This window comes from Ambystoma mexicanum, chromosome 4q, assembly GCF_040938575.1.
Source record: "Ambystoma mexicanum isolate Mex_15411 chromosome 4q, UKY_AmexF1_1, whole genome shotgun sequence".
Lineage (NCBI taxonomy): Eukaryota > Metazoa > Chordata > Amphibia > Caudata > Ambystomatidae > Ambystoma > Ambystoma mexicanum.
Window position 1 is genome coordinate 1,235,845,768 of NC_090928.1, and position 16,035 is coordinate 1,235,861,802.

General features: G+C 52.1%; 1 protein-coding gene across 2 annotated transcripts in view; it reads right to left on the minus strand.

Moving 5' to 3' along the window:
* The window catches only part of LOC138468306 (zinc finger protein 318-like), a 616,069-nt gene that overhangs the window by 261,003 nt on the left and 339,031 nt on the right, over nucleotides 1-16,035 (minus strand). For both annotated transcript variants that reach the window (XM_069608799.1, XM_069608800.1), the window contains one exon: nucleotides 2,240-2,339. In XM_069608799.1, the coding sequence (XP_069464900.1) occupies nucleotides 2,240-2,339 (100 nt within the window). The remainder of the gene's footprint in view (nucleotides 1-2,239; nucleotides 2,340-16,035) is intronic.

The window sequence follows — 16,035 nt, forward strand, 5'->3', positions numbered from 1 at the left end:
ACCCTCTCCTGAAAAAGCGGTCTACCTCCTGCCCGGCTAACTACCGCCCTATCTTCACTACCTGCTTCCGGGGCAAACTCTTGGAGAAGTTGGTCATCTCCCAACAGATCCACCCCACTGAATCTGTTGGCTGTCTCCATGACCACTAGTCTTGCTTCAGAGCATCAAGAGGCATTGAAACTGCTCTTCTGAACACCTGTGAAGACCTGCTCTCAAACCTTGATTCTGACTCTCCTTCCGTGCTCATCCGCCTTGATCTGTTCTCTGCCTTTGACACAGTCAATCATGCCACCCTCATAAATCAGTTCTGATACCCTTGGCATCACAGACCTGGTACTGGAGTGCCTGACCTCCTTATCGAATTGACCTTCCCAGGTTCAACTGGGCCCTTTCCTCTCCTCCACCTCACTCTACCTGCAGTGTGCCTCAGGGCTCTATCCTATCGCTGTGACTCTTCAACACCGCCCTTGCCCCTCTGGCCCACTTGATATCCTCCTCCTCGCCTCACTTCCAGTGTTATGCTGACGACGCCCAGCTCTCCTGTAACCTTCTCTCCTCTACCGCATCTCCATCCTCGCTCATTCCCGACTGATTGCTATTCAAGGCATGGTGCACGGCTAACTATCTCTGTCTTAACTCCAGTAAGACAGATTTTCTCATTGGGGCCCCTGCTCCACTCCCACTTTCTGGCCACCCTCCTTGGATCTTCTCCCCTCTCCATCCTATGGGGCTAGCAACCTTGGTGTCCTTTTAGACGACTCTCTCTCTCTCCTTCTCCCCTCACATCTCAGACCTTGCCAAAAAGGCTCACTTTCAGCTTCACCTCCTCAGAGGCATTCTCCCCTTCCTCACGTTGCCCCAGTAACTCATTGTTTCCAGAGCTCTGGTCCTCTTCTAGGCTGGACTACTGCAACAGCCTGTTCCTCCATCTGCCTCTTTCCTCTCTTGCCCCCTCCCCCTTCAACTAATCCAGAATAGGACTGAGACATATCCTCGGACTCAAACCCAGGGACCCCAACTCTCCAGGCCTAAAATCTCTCCACTGGCTCCCGGTGGCTGCGAGGATCAAATTCAAGACCCTCTGCATCATCCACAAGACTTTCTGGGGCCTGGGACGCCACTCCATCCAACTCTAAATACCTCCCTGCTATAGCCTTGGTCCTCTAGCTCAAACTCACTGCATATCGGATGGTAGTCCAAGCAGAAAGGGGGGTGGGGGATTAGATCTTTCTCTTCGGGAGGTTCTTCCCTCTGGAATGGCCACCCTGCCCCGCTCAGACTTGAGCCGGATCTCCTTAAGTTCCGGAAGTTTAAGACACTGCTTTTCTCTACTTCCTTCCCTCTCTCCCTCCCTTGCTAATACCCCCATCTGCCGCTGCGACTGGTGGCCTGGTCCCTTCTAAGTCTTATAGGGAACCAGGCCCTCCTAGAAGTTCCATGTAATGTCCCCGTAAAAATGTCTCCAGACAAAAATATCACCTTTTTTTGCAGAGACATTATTGCATTGAACATGCGGGGGACATCCATTTTTTTTTTTTTTACAAGGGGAGCAGGGGACATCCCCGCAACCATCCCCATACATAATGTCACCATATATCATGTCACCAATGGCTTTTCCCAACAACTTTATGAATGGGGACATTATGTATGGAGACATTATTACCCGATACCCTCCTAGACCAGTCTATAGCAGTTCCCCCCTCCAACCCACCAAACCTCCCAAACAAGCACTGCCCTTCCGGGCCTCTTCCCTGACTAGTCTGGTGGGTTGGGCACCCCTCCACAGTCTGGTCCACCCCTGTCCTTGCACTTAGATGGTGGTCCTCGCCTCCGGCATCCCCTGGCACTTACCCACCCCTGGGCTCCCCTCAGCACTTGCATAGCCCCTGGGCCCTTTCTTCCCTCTGCTTTGTATGCTACCCTCTCCTGACTGTCATTCCCCAACCCCCCCCCCACCCCTTCCACACCTTTTGTTACTGCACTTGCACGGTCCGAATGTCACAAGGTATAGTAGGCCAGTTATTGTTATTTATCTCTCCTGTCCCCCACCTCCCCTTTTTTGTCTTGTGGTGCCTGGAAACACTATTTGCTGTATAGGCACCATATAAATATTCAATAAAGGTACATTTTACACAATCAGCTGGACCCGATCTCTTCCTGATATTAACCAGAAACAATTGCAAGAATAATAAAGTTAGTCTCATCAACATGCATAAGTAAAAGCAATCCAGTAGAGTACCTCGCTTCTTCTTCATCCTTTCTAGTTCTATCCCAAGGTATCGGAGTCTCTTCTGCCGGAGATCCTGATCATCCTTAATGTTCTCAATTTCCTGAACTACCTGAAAGAAAAAACAAAGGTGAAGTTTAAAAATTCACTTCAATCTAATACTATGTTGGTTAAATATTGCATGTCCATCTTTAGAACTGCTGCATCTGTTTGGTCTTTACTTTCCTACGTTAGTATCCGACAGGCACAAGTAGGACAAAGACGACATGATAGATGTAGATTGTAGTGTTCAACCGTATGCAATTCCATACAAAGCGTGGTTACCACACAGATCAAGTAAGGCCATCTTCACATTTGTTGTTCTTCTGAACTTAGAAGCTTAAAAATAAAAATGATATGACAATGCATTACTTATCGTAAAATCATTTCTGATGGTAGTATCTGCTTAGATTCACATGCTGTGCATAGTCCGACTCATTGCGGAGTATTGCATTTTGTTTTTCGTAGTCGAAAAGGGGACGTTGACAAGGCGTGTCTGTAAAACTATCCCTATAGTGACGTGCAGTGTAACCACAATCCCTCACGCGTCGAGGTCCCTCTGTTTGTATTTTTTCTGCCCTAAGGGAGCCTATTAGATGTGAGAGTACAGAAAAGAGATCTATAGAAGAATGTCTATGTTGCTTCCATCCGAGCGGGGAGGAAGGGTGGGCGCATGTGAATCTAAGCAGATACAACCATCAGAAATGCTTTTACGGTAAGTAATGCATTGTCTTCTGATGTTTGTTAATCTGCTTAGAATCACATGCTGTGCATAGACTAGCGAGCAGTACCTGGAGTTGGAGGTGGGTTGTGAGAAGGAACAGTAGAAAAAAGATGTCTTAATACTGCTTATCCCACCTGGGAATCAAATCTAGAGTGGGCATCTAGACAGTAGTGTTTTGTAAAGGTGTGAACAGAACCATTAAAGGTTGCCGCTTTGTAAATGGACTCAAGAGGGTCATTTGCAATGAAAGCTATGGAAGCCCCGGTGCCTCAAGTGGAGTGTGCTCTTGGCCTGAAGGGTAGTTCTCGCTTAGCAAGAGAGAAAGAGTGATGCATTGTACAATCCATCTAGAAGGAACAAGTTACTTACCTGTAACTGTTGTTCTCCAGCATGGGTCTGGCATGGATTCACATGCTCATGAATATTCCCCGTCGTCAGGCTGGGAATCCTCGGTAAAGAAAAAACCAGTATCAGTTTCGTTTCTGATCTGTCTTTCGTAGCAATAACCAATCACTGGTCTCTGCGTCATACTGACCACAGCCAATGACTGCCCTCTACCTAAGCACCGCCTCTGGCAGCCATCTTCAGATTTGGAAGCACGTGAAGTGGCAGTATGACCAAGTGAAGAGCCGCAGAGGGGTAGGCGGGAGGGTTCGCATGTGAATCCATGCCAGACCCATGCTGGAGAACAACAGTTACAGGTAAGTAACTTGTTCCTTCTCCAGCATGGGGTCTGGCATGGATTCACATGCTCATGAATAAAGAATACATAGCAGTACACACATGCACAACCACGGGAGGTGGCAAAGGCTCAACATTAAGCATCACATCAACTCAACATTAAGCATCTTACCTCCTCACCAGGCTCACCTCAGGCGAACAGGTTGCGCAGCACTGCTTGGCCGACCCTGGACTCCTCCCTGGAATCCCGGTCGACGCAGTAGAATTTCGTGAAGGTGTGCGTCGACCTCCACGTAGTAGCCCTGCATATGTCCAGCAGGGGCACACCAGATAGGAACGCCGTGGTAGCTGCGATCGCTCTGGTGGAATGGGCTCTCGGACGGCCAGGCAGCGGTCGGTTTGCCAACCGGTGACAGTACATGATACAGCCGGAGAGCCATCTGGAGATAGAAGCCTTCGAGAGAGCCTTCCCCTGATTGACAGGTCCAAAGTTCACAAAGAGTTGTGACGTCTTCCGAAAACCCTTCGTGCGGTCCACGTAGAACTTCAGCGCTCTAGCTACATCCAGCGAGTGCAAAGTCCTCTCAGCCGGCGACGAAGGCGACGGGAAGAACACAGGCAACACCAAGGGTTCGTTGAGATGGAAGTCCGACGGTACCTTGGGCATGAAGGAGGGGTGCGTCCTGAGCACTACCCTCGTGTCGTGGAAAGTCAAGTACGGGGCCTTGCAGGAAAGGGCCTGGATCTCTCCCACTCGTCGTGCGGAGGTGATGGCCACAAGAAAAGCTGTTTTCCACGATAGAAACTTCAACGGGGCCGAGTGCAGAGGCTCGAACGGAGGTCCCATGAGCTTGGTCAGCACCACGTTGAGCTCCCACGCCGGGGCCGGAGCCTTCACCGACGGGAACGATCTGAATAGTCCCTTCATGAACTCTTTCACCAGACGATGAGACCACAAGGACGTCCGCCCCGTGGTTCTGGTGTATCGGGAGATCGCAGCAAGATGAATCTTGATGGACGCGTGTGCCAGTCCAGCTTTGGCCAGCGTCAGCAGGTACGGCAGTACTTGGGGAGCCGTAATCCGTAGAGGGTTAATCTTCTGTGCGTGGCACCAGACAGAGAACCTCTTCCATTTGTGTCCGTAGCATTTAAGAGTCGAGGACGCCCTGGCCTTTGCAAGAACCTCTCTGCAATCGGCCGGTATGTCGTATCCTCCAAACTCTAGCGCTGCAGGAGCCAGGCCTGCAAGTTCAGCGACTTCGGGTCGTGGTGGAGGATGGCGCCTCCTTCCCTGGAGAGTAGATCCGCGTCCGCCGGCAGCTTGATCGGCGGGGACGCTGACAAGTCCAGAAGGTCCGGGAACCATATCTGCCTCGGCCACGCAGGTGCGACGAGGATCATCCTGCACCGTGACCTCTTGAGCTGGTTGACGAGCCGGATTAGCAGAGGCAAGGGAGGGAACGCGTAGAGGAACAGGCCCTCCCAGGGGAACGAGAAAGCATCGCCCATGCTCCTCGTCTGGGGAAACCTGCTGGCGAACCTCCGGCACTTGGTGTTCGTCGCCGTCCCGAACAGGTCGATCTGGGGTGTGCCCCACCGTCGGAAGAGGCGATCCACCAGATCCTGCCGTAGTTCCCACTCGTGGCACGAGCGCAGCTCCCTGCTGAGTGAGTCGGCGATGGTGTTTTTTATCCCTGCCAGATGAAACGGCACCAGAAAAATCCCTTGGGCGACGGCCCAATGCCACAGGTCCTGCGCCTCCTTGGACAGCGCTGGGGACCTGGTTCCGCCCTGTTTCCTGATGTAAAACATGGTGGTGGTGTTGTCGGTGAAGATCCTCACCACCTTGCCCTTCAGGGACGGAAGGAAGGACCTGAGGGCCCAAAACACTGCACGGAGCTCCAGGACGTTGATATGCAGGGACTTCTCCGTTGGGAGCCAGAGTCCCCTCGCGTGCAGATTTTCGGTGTGCGCTCCCCACCCTTCCAGGGAGGCATCCGTGGTCACAGTCTCCTGGTGGGCTGGGGTCTGGAAGTCCATGCCCGCCGTCAGATGCGCGCGGGTGCCCCACCACCGTATCGCTCGTCGGAAACTCTCGTCGAGCTTGATCCTTTCTTCGAAGCTGCCCGTCGTCTGGATCCAGCGCGCATCCAGGAATTCTTGCAACGGGCGCATCCGGAGCCTGCACATGGGAATGAGGTAGATGCAGGAAGACATCATCCCGAGGAGGGACTTGATGGATCTCACTTTGGCCGCGTCGGCCACCAGCATCCGTTGCACCTTGCCTAAGATGGTCCTGGTCCTCTCCTCCGACGGGGAGGCCAGAAGGGACACTGTGTCGAGCCTCGCTCCCAGAAACAGTGCGACTTGCGCGGGCACCAGGTGGGATTTGGCGTAGTTCACGGAGAATCCCAGGTCCGTGAGGAGTTGGACGGTCCTTGCTGTGTGGACCACGGCGAGCTCCTTCGTCTTGGCTCGGATGAGCCAGTCGTCCAGGTAGGGGTAGACGTGAATCCCCTCGCGGCGCAGCTGCGCCGCCACCGGTGCGAGGCACTTGGTGAATACCCTGGGTGCCGACCGTAGTCCGAAGGGAAGGGCTTTGAACTGGTAATGACGCCCTTGGACCACGAACCTGAGGAATTTTCGGTGCCCCTTTAGGATTGGAATGTGGAAGTAGGCATCCTCCAAATCCAACGACGATAGGAAGTCTCCTTCCTCCAGTTGACCCAGGACGTGCTGTAGGGTGACCATCCGGAACTTCTGCGCCTTGATGAACTTGTTCAGCCGTCGCAGGTCTAGGATGGGGCGCCATCCTCCCGTCTTCTTCTTCACGAGGAAGTATCGCGAGTAGACTCCGGAGCCCCGAAGCCTCTTTGGGACGAGTTCGATGGCGCCCTTTCTGAGCATCGCCTTTACCTCCAGTAGAAGTTGAGGGACGTGAAGTTCTTTCCTGGCCACGGGGGGGACGCGCGGGCACCTTCTTTGAAACTCGAGCGCGTGGCCCCGGGCCAGGGCGTCCAGCACCCAACGGTCGGTGGAGATGGACTCCCACACGCTGACGAAGCCCGCCAGCCGGCCTCCCACCGGGGTGCTTCGGTGGGGGCCCGACCCCACGGCCGGTTCAATCCTGCTTGGACGCGGCCTTGCCGCCTTGACGTCCTTGGCGACGACGGCGGGGTCCTCTAGACTTGCCTCGTCCTCTGTAGGCCTCTTGCGACGACGAGCGGGCCGCTTGACGGTAGGAAGCGAAACCGCCGCCGGAACCTTTGGAGGCGCCCTTGCCTCCGCCGCTCCGAAAGGGCGTCCGTCGTTGCTGCAGGACTCCAAGGGCCCGGGCCGTCTCAGTATCCGCCTTGATGGCCTGGAGGGAATCGTCCACCGTCTTCCCAAACAGGTTGTTCCCGTCGAAGGGCATGTCCAGGACTCTGGTCTGGACGTCCTGCCGAAAGTCCGTAGCTTTGAGCCATCCACGACGTCGAAGGCAAACGCCGTTGCCCAACTGGCGGAACCCAGCGTCGGCGATGTCCGTCGCCACGGTGATGGCGTGGTCCGAAGCCACTTCACCTTCCTGGAGGATCTCAAGGGCCTCCGCCCTCTTGTCGTCCGGCAGAAAATCCAGCAGGGGAACCATCTTGTACCAGAGCTCCCTGTCGTAGCGGGCCACGATAGCCAAGGCGTTGGCCGCTTTAATCGTCGTCGCTGCCGACGAGATGACTCTACGTCCCATAGTATCCAATTTCTTTCCCTCGCCGTCCGGCGGGGAAGTCGATGTGGAGGCCGCACCCCCCCCCCCCCGCTTTCTTCCTGGCTGCCGCGGAGACGACGGAGTCCGGGGTAGGCTGCGCCCGGAGGCATAGGGGGGCCGTGTCCGGGACCCGGTACTTCTTCTCGTACCGGTCTCTTCTAGCTGGCGTCGTGGAAGGGTTCTTGAGGAGGGAAAGGCCCTCATCCCAAATGTCGTCCAACAGAGGCACTGCGAGGACCGTCTTCCTCTTGGCCTCGCGCCGCTGATAAAGGAAGCCTTCCTTTTTCTTCTCCTCAGGGCAGAGTTGGAAAAGCTCGGAAGCCCTGGAGATCATGGAGTGGAAAGATCCGATCTCGTCGGGCGGAGAAGCCCTGGTGGGAGGCGACGACGGAAAATCCTCGTCGTATGCCTCGTCGTCCGTACCCGTCGCTGCCGTGTCAGTCCCCGTATCGTCCCCTCGGGTGGACGGGGAGGAGGGCTGGACGGGGCGCGACGGTTGAAAAGGAGGTGGAGGATGGATCCTTCTTTTCTTGGTAGGGGGAACACCAGAAGGTCCCGGTTCTGGATCCCCCGACGGGAGAGGTTCCTCCGTCGGTAACGGTAGCCTCGTCCTTATCTCAGTGCATAAGGACTGTATGGCCAACAAAATGGCCGCCGAGTTGTCTCGCGGCGCTGGCAGAGGGGAATCCGACGGGCGAGCAGGGGCCCAGTCGGTATCCTCGACGATGTCGTCGTCGTCACCTGCATTGGGGCCCATTCCGACGGGCTGGTCTTGTTCCACGCCTAGGCCGTGGCTTAAGACCTCGATCAGCTGCTCTTCTGAGGTTGAGGCCGAATCTACGACGACGCCCTGCCCCCCCTTCTTCTTCCCCACGGAGGGTTTCACGGGGGTCCTATCGATGGGCACAAAAGAAGACTCCCTCCGAGGAGGCAGGGAGATTCTGGGCCCTGAGGTCGCCACCACTGGTGCAGCCTCCACAGGCTGGGCCAGGGCCGCCGCGACCGTTTCGATAGAGGGCTTGGTCGGATGGATCAAGGCCTTCACCACCTTAGGTGCGCTCACCGCCTTATCCTTGAGGGAGGGGGCACTGCCACGCTCCTCCTCTGCCTTAGAGCTCGACCGGGGCCTTTCCAGGAGCTTCGCCGGGTGCTCGGCCTTCCTCTTACCCGACCCAGAGCGTTGGCTCGTGGTTGATGGTGCCGGGGAGGGTGCGCCCTGACTGGCGCCCGTAGAGCCCGACCGTTCGGCGCTCCCGGTGCCAGCGGACTCGCGGTGCTTGGCCTTATGTTGGGCCCCCGTCGCTGGGGCGCCCTCAAAGGTCTTAGAAGACCGCTCGGATTTCTTCTTCTTCTCGCCAGACGGGCTCTTACCCTCCAGCCAGTTGGCGAGACGTTGATGACGGTCCTTCATGGTCCGTTCCGACATGTTGCCGCAAAACGCACAGTCCTTCTCCACGTGCGTTTTGTCCTCATGAAGGCAGTAAAGGCAGAAAGAGTGTTCGTCCTCCTTAAAGACGTTCTGCAGCTGGCATCCAGGGCAGACCCTGAACAGCTTTCCGGGCGTCGAGCTTCCCTTCTCCTGGGCCATCTCCGAGACCGGGCCTGAGAAGCTTCTGGAGTCCTCCGAAGTGTAGCTCGACGAAATCTTCACCCTTGAGGGGCACAGACGAATCCGACACGGGTCCCCGTTGATCGGATGTAGGATCGGTGGAGCTTGAGGCTCTTTTGTGAAAAAACGCGAAAAAATAGCACTAACGCTCGAGAGCAATAGCACGAGGATCCCAACACATGAACGTGCGGTAAAAATCTGAAGATGGCTGCCAGAGGCGGTGCTTAGGTAGAGGGCAGTCATTGGCTGTGGTCAGTATGACGCAGAGACCAGTGATTGGTTATTGCTACGAAAGACAGATCAGAAACGAAACTGATACTGGTTTTTTCTTTACCGAGGATTCCCAGCCTGACGACGGGGAATATTCATGAGCATGTGAATCCATGCCAGACCCCATGCTGGAGAAATAGTGGATTTTGAAACTGCATCTCCTTCTCTTCCTGCTGCCACCGAGACAAAGAACTGATTAGTCTTTCCCAATGGTCTAGTTCTTTCCATATAAAACATCACGGCTCTGCGAACATCCAGTGTATGCAGGCTCTTCTCACCTAAGTTTGAAGGATTTTGAAAGAACGTTGGTAGTTCTATTGACTGGCTGACATGGAAATGGAATTTAGAGAAATTTTGGTGCAAACCTAGGATGTGTGCGTAGAACCACCTTATCCTTGTGAACTGTTACAAAGTGTCTAGTACAGAGAGCGCTTGCAGTTCACTTACTCTCCTAATGGAGGTGATAGCTATTAGAAAAGCAGCCGTAAGAGTCAGGTCTTTAAGTGTTGCTTTGTGCATGGGTTCAAATGGTGACCCCATGAGCCTGGTTAGTACCACATTTAGGTCCCATCTGGGAGCGGGGTTAGCTATGCGAGGGTGGATCCTCTTCACTATAATAACTGGGAATTTCCAACATGACACTTTAAGTTGGGAAGTGGTGTATGCGGAAAGTGCAGCTAAATGGACTTTAATAGAGTTAAACACCAAGCCGGAGTCTAGTAGGTGAGTCAGGAACAGAACAATGTGTGTGGGAGACCAGTCAACTGGGTTGATGCTCCTTCCCCTACACCGGATGCCAAATCTTTTCCATTTGCTAGAATAACAGTGACGAGTGTTAGGCTTTCTAGCCTTCCTGAGAATGTCCATGCATCTCTGCGGGAGTTGTAAATGTCCAAACTCTATGATCTCAGGAGCCAGGCTGCTAAGTTCATGGTCTGAGGGCATGGATGTAGTGTCCTGCCCTTGTCCTGTGACAGCATGTTGTACGGGCAGGGAAGTTTCACTGGAGGAGATCGGGACATCGCCATCAAGTGAGCAAACCATGGCTGCCGGGCCCACATAGGGGCCACTAGTAGCATGGTAACTTGTTCCTGGTGCATTTGTGCACTATCTTGTTGAGAAGGGGAGTCGGGGGGGAAAAGCGTAAACAAATTTCCCTGACCATGGTATCGATAGACCGTTCCTCTTGGATTGGTTCTGGGGTTCCATGGAGGCGTAATCTTAGCATTGTGTGTTCTCCAGAGTTGCGAACAGATCTATTTCTGGGAATCCCCATTGTGTGAAGACGCCGAAGGCTATGTCTTCGTGTGACCGCCATTCGTACTCCGAGGGCAGAGGGAAGTCTCTGCTGAGTTCGTCTGCTAGCAGATTGAGTTCCCCTGGTACATGTTGTGACAGTAGGAACATGTTGTGTCCGAGAGCCCACTTCCAGATGTACTGGGACAGCTTGGACAGTCCTGGAGAGTGAGTGCCCCCTTGCTTGTTGAGGTAGTACATGGCTGTGGTGCTGTCCGTGAGGACCATCACTGTCTTCCCTGGCAGGTGTGCCTGGAAGGCTTTCAGTGCCTTGAACACAGCTAGTAGCTCCAGTAAGTTTATGTGCTTGGATGCTATGCTCGGAGTCCAAACTCTGTGAGCAGTCTGATGGGATAGGTGAGCCCCCCATCCTGTGAGGGATGTGTCTGTGGTTACAGTGGCTTCCACTGCGGGGGTGGCGAATGGTTTCCCTATTACCAGGTTTTCCTTCGACCACCACCGTAGCAAGAGAACCAAGGCCTGCGAGACCACCACTAGATTTTCCCATTGTCCGCTGGCCTGACACCACTGGCTGTTGAGCCACTCTTGCATTGGGTGCAGGCGCGCGTGAGGTACCAAATAAATACATGACGCCATCATTCCTAGTAAGCGCATTGCTTTGCGTACCGTCACCTCTCGACCAGCCACATATTGAGGGATCTGAAACAGCATGTTTTGGACCCTCTCGTTGGACGGGAAGACGAGGCCGTCCTTTGTTCGAATTAGAGCCCCTAGAAATTATTTGATCTGGCTGGGGTCTAAACTGGACTTCTTGTTGATGAAGAAGCCCAGTTGAAAAAAAGGCCTACAGTCTTTTGGGTATTTGAGACGCATGTTTCGTAAGAATCCCCTGTTATGAGCCAATCGTCGAGGTAAGGGTACACTGGGATGGACAACCTGCGCAGGTGGGCCGCTGCCACTACCTTCGTGAATACTCTCGGCGCTGATGCTATGCCGAAGGGTAGCACTCTGAACTGGTAGTGTTTGCCCTCTATCATGAACCTGAGGTATTTCCTGTGCGCTGGCAACATTACAATATGAAAATATGCATCTTTCATGTCCAGTGTTGTCATGTAATCTCCCTGTGAAAGCAGGGGGATTACCTCCTGTAGAGTCACCATACGAAACTTTTGAGGTTTGACAAATTTGTTCGCTGGGCGCAGATCTAGTACAGGGCGCATGGTTAAGTCCTTTTTGGGTACAAGGAAGTAAAGTGAATAAATACCTTCTGTTAACTGAGATAGAGGCACGACCTCTATAGCTCCTTTTTCTAGTAGTTGGTCCACTTCTTGAAGAAGGATGGCGAGGTGTTCTAGTGACATGCATCGTCCCGTTGGGGGTCTGTACGTAGGGGAACTGTTGAATTCTATACAGTAACCGCGGGTTATGGTGGATAGTACCCACCATACTGATGTGATACCCTCCCATGCTGGAAGAAAGGATGTTAACCGGCCCCCGACCGGCGATGCATGGGAGGGGACCTGAATCTTTGAGTCATTTGGTGTTGGTGGCTTAGGAACCTCTAGGGGTGGGACCCCAACCTCTTCCCTTGCCACAACATTGTCCTCTTTGGTTGTATTGTCCACTGGTGTCTTGGTCAGAGGACCAGTTACCTGCAGAGTATTGCTGCTGCTGCTGCTGTTGCTGCTGGCGTTGCCCTAGAAAAAAGCGTCTGTTGCCATAACCGCGTTTGTTGGGAGGCCTTGAAATTTGGTCTAGGGTTTTGATGGTGTCAAATTCCTTCTTTGCGGCCTCTAGTGCCTCATCCACCGCCTTACCAAAGAGGTTGGCATCTTCTATAGGCTTGTTAATTAGAGATGCTTGTGTTTCAGGTTTAAAGCCTGAATTACATAGCCATACATGGCGTTTGAGGAGGATTACTTGGACTAGGGAACGGCCAGCCGTTTCTGCAGCATCCAGAGTATTTTTAATGATGCTTTGGTTGACTAAGGTCCCTTCAGTAACCGTGGCTAGAAGCAGAGTACGTAGGGGTTCCGGTATCTCCTCTATGTCCTTACGTAGTTTGCTCCATTGTGCATCTGCGTAACTTGCCAGCAAAGAGGAGTTGTTGGCAATTCTTGCGGAAAAGGCAGCCGAGGCTGTAATCCTTTTTCCTAGGGCATACCATTTTTTACCCTCTTTATCTGGTGGTGCCTAGCTAGTTGACAGTGGGACCCCTGCTCTTTTCCTTGTATTTGTCACCACTAAGGAGTCTGGTACAGAGTGGCCCCTGATGTATAACGGGTCCGATGGGGAAGGACTAAATAATTTTTCTATCCTCGGGTTGCCCCCTCTAATCAACGTGGGTGTAGATAGTGAAGAAATAATTTGTCTCTTTACTGAGGCGAGGAGGGGAATGGTTTGGCTGACAGGGGGTTTCTCCTTGATGATCTTTTCTACAAAATCTATGTCAGGAGAAATTTCCCCAGTGTCGATTTCAAAATGCGGTGCTGCCTTGCGTAGTAGTGCATTAAAGGTAGGTTGATCGCCTATAGGTGACGTATTCCTAATAGTCCTTGGGGGACGGGGGACAGGTTTAGGGCATCAGGGTCTGAAAACGCTGATGGGGACTGCCAGGGCTGTGAAGCGCCCTCTTCTGGGTCTTCTCCGAAGCCCCCATCACCCATATCTGGGTTATCTTCAAACCTTCCTCCTCTAGGTTTTGTTCCCCTTATTTGCCTAAGAATTCATCATCCTCCTGAAAGTGGGGGTCCTCTCCGGTGAGGTCATAAATCTACATCCTCTTGGGGGGATTAAACAGCCTAGGGTACTTGGCCCTGGGATTCTCCTGAGGTCCCTCTCTTGATCTCTTGGGTGTTGGAAGGTTCAGAGTCTCCATAAACCTCTCCAATTTGTCCATACAAAACTGGAGTCTCTCTAGGGTTTCTTGAGGTACCCTAGAGCGGTCGGGGGGTGGAGGGAAAGGGAGGGCCTTCAGTTTGAAAACGCTTCGACCTATCCCATAACGTTGAAGAAAGGTTCCACTCTCCTTCTGAAAAGCCTTCTGGTAGGCTAGGAGTCCCTCTTGACGGAGGGGGCAGTTCCTGCCTTCCTTGTGACCTTTTCGTCGTCTCCCGGGCCTTGTGAGCGGTGATCAACGTTTCTTTCGCCATCCGTCTCTGGCTATCGGTGGAAATAATCTGCGCCAGGCTCTCAACAACTAAACTGTCTGTCGAGGGTACCTCTGGCGTCGACGTTACAGGCGTCGCTTGCTCTACACCGACGGGCGCTCCCTGACGGTGCGCGTCGTCTGGCGGTTTAGTGATAGCGCCCTTATCTGGGGGTAGCCCAGAGGCTAGTCGCGTTTGCGAGGGGGGCTTAAGACTCTTACGGTCTGAGGAGGCGGCCGGTAGGACCTGAGTCTCCATTGGCGCTAATGCTCTCTTCGTCTTCGACGAGGAAGAGCCGTGGACCGTGTGTTTATGGGAGTGTTTTTTGTGTGCGTCAGTGTCGCCGGGGTGTTCATGCCCATAAGCAGGGCGTGAGCCGAGCTTGTCGGGCCGGGGACAGACGACGAGGAGTGTGAAAGCTCCTTAGAGAGGTCTACGACCTCCGAAACGGACGTCGGGTTATTACATTCCTCGTCACTTGCGGCGGCGGCGTGTGAGGAATCAGACCTAGACATGGCATAGGCTGCCCACCTTTGGACCCTGCGGTCTTTTAAAGTCTTCGGCTTAAGAAGCTGACAGGCCGTGCAGCCGTCTTCTTTGTGGTCGAGGGGTAAGCAACGGATACACCGTTTATGCTCGTCTTTCCAGGTGAACTTGCCCTGCAACGCGGGCAAAACCTAAAGGTTGTCCTCTCCATAGCTGAGGAACCGATTGCATGCGACAACAACCCCGAAGGAAAGGGAGGGGAAAGGGAAAGGCATTCTCAAAGAGAAACAAATGTCCCACAACCCCACTCTCCCTACTGTATTTGGCGAACGCCGAACAACCTCCTCCGCCGAAGCCACCGCCGTCGAAGATCTTGTTCAGCGGTGAACAGCTTCGCAGCTACGACGCCGAACGAGGGATGTAAAGTAATAATATAGTTATAAGTTAACGACCAAAGGTCGAATAAATGTTTTTGTAATGTCTCTCGAGGAGCTCCGCGTAAAGGCGACCAATATCTGGGTGGAAAAAAACTATCTGTGGGATTTCGACGCGTGAGGGATTGGGGGTACACTGCACGTCACTATAGGGACAGTATTACAGACGCGCCTTGTCGACGTCCCCTTTTCGGCTACGAAAAACAAAATGCAATACTCAGCAGTGACCACTGGATGTCGGACTATGCACAGCATGTGATTCTAAGCAGATTAACAAACATCAGAAATATATTTTTTTAAAGGTCATTGTGTTAATGTGTCAAGTGAGGTTTTTTGTAGAAAAGAAAATATTTTGGGGACGAGCAGTAGGAGAGTAACAAGGCTGGTAAACTGACTAATGCAAAGTCACACACATGTGCCTGTGTCAGTCCAGGCATCTCCATACCGGCCTGCATATTTTTAAGATTTTAGGTATTTTTCCCTTTCATGGTTTGCCTTAAACCTTACGTTGGTGTATTTTCTTTGTTGCATTCTTAATTTCTCTGTTCCTCCACCTCTTCCCCCTTCTTTCTTCTGTTTCTTGCTATCCCTTTTCACTCGTTCGATTAATTTCCATTATTTGTCTGCTTTGAATTTTCTCTACTTTTTAATATTAATTTACTTCTGTTATCAGTCTGCTTTCTCCATTTTTCTAAACATTTTACAGAAACTGACAGATAAAAAGACAAGGAATATCAAATAACAAAGGACAGAAATAAAGGTGGATGAAGGGATAAAAGAAAGAAAATGGAATGATGAAAGGAAAAGCATGAATCGTAAGCAATGGAAAGGAGAGAAGAAAATCAAACATGTTAAGAAATAAAGTGAGAATTATAGTAAACTAAGTAAAGAAAGAAAAAAGAAGAGTGAAAGAAAAAGTCTATTACAAAGTAGACAAGAACTTTTGAACATATACTAAACTTTTTTTTCTTTTACAGGCAATGTGGACATGCATTTATTTTTGCAATAAAGGGACACTGTTCAATCTGATTTCATTTGCTTTTCAATTTTCAAATTAGATGCAGCTTCCTTCTTTTCACAGTACAGCACATTAAACCTTTTAAGTTATGTTGCATTTAAAAACCGCAGCTAGTACATAAGTGTGATGCTTATTTTCTGTTTAAATTCCAGAATGCTAAACAGTAGCCTTGTGTGTCACATTAAACAATGCTTGGAAACAGGGATTTTAGATTCATACATAATAACCTTTTAATTATCCAGGATGTATGAACTAACAGTTCTAGTTAGCATTACCTATCTGTAGGAGACTGGCATTTGAGAAGTCGTTGGAGGGGTGCACCGCCGATGGATTTAATTGTTTTTTTTAATAATGTGCCCAATACCGTACCAGAGTTCCGTTTCTAAGCAAGGATCC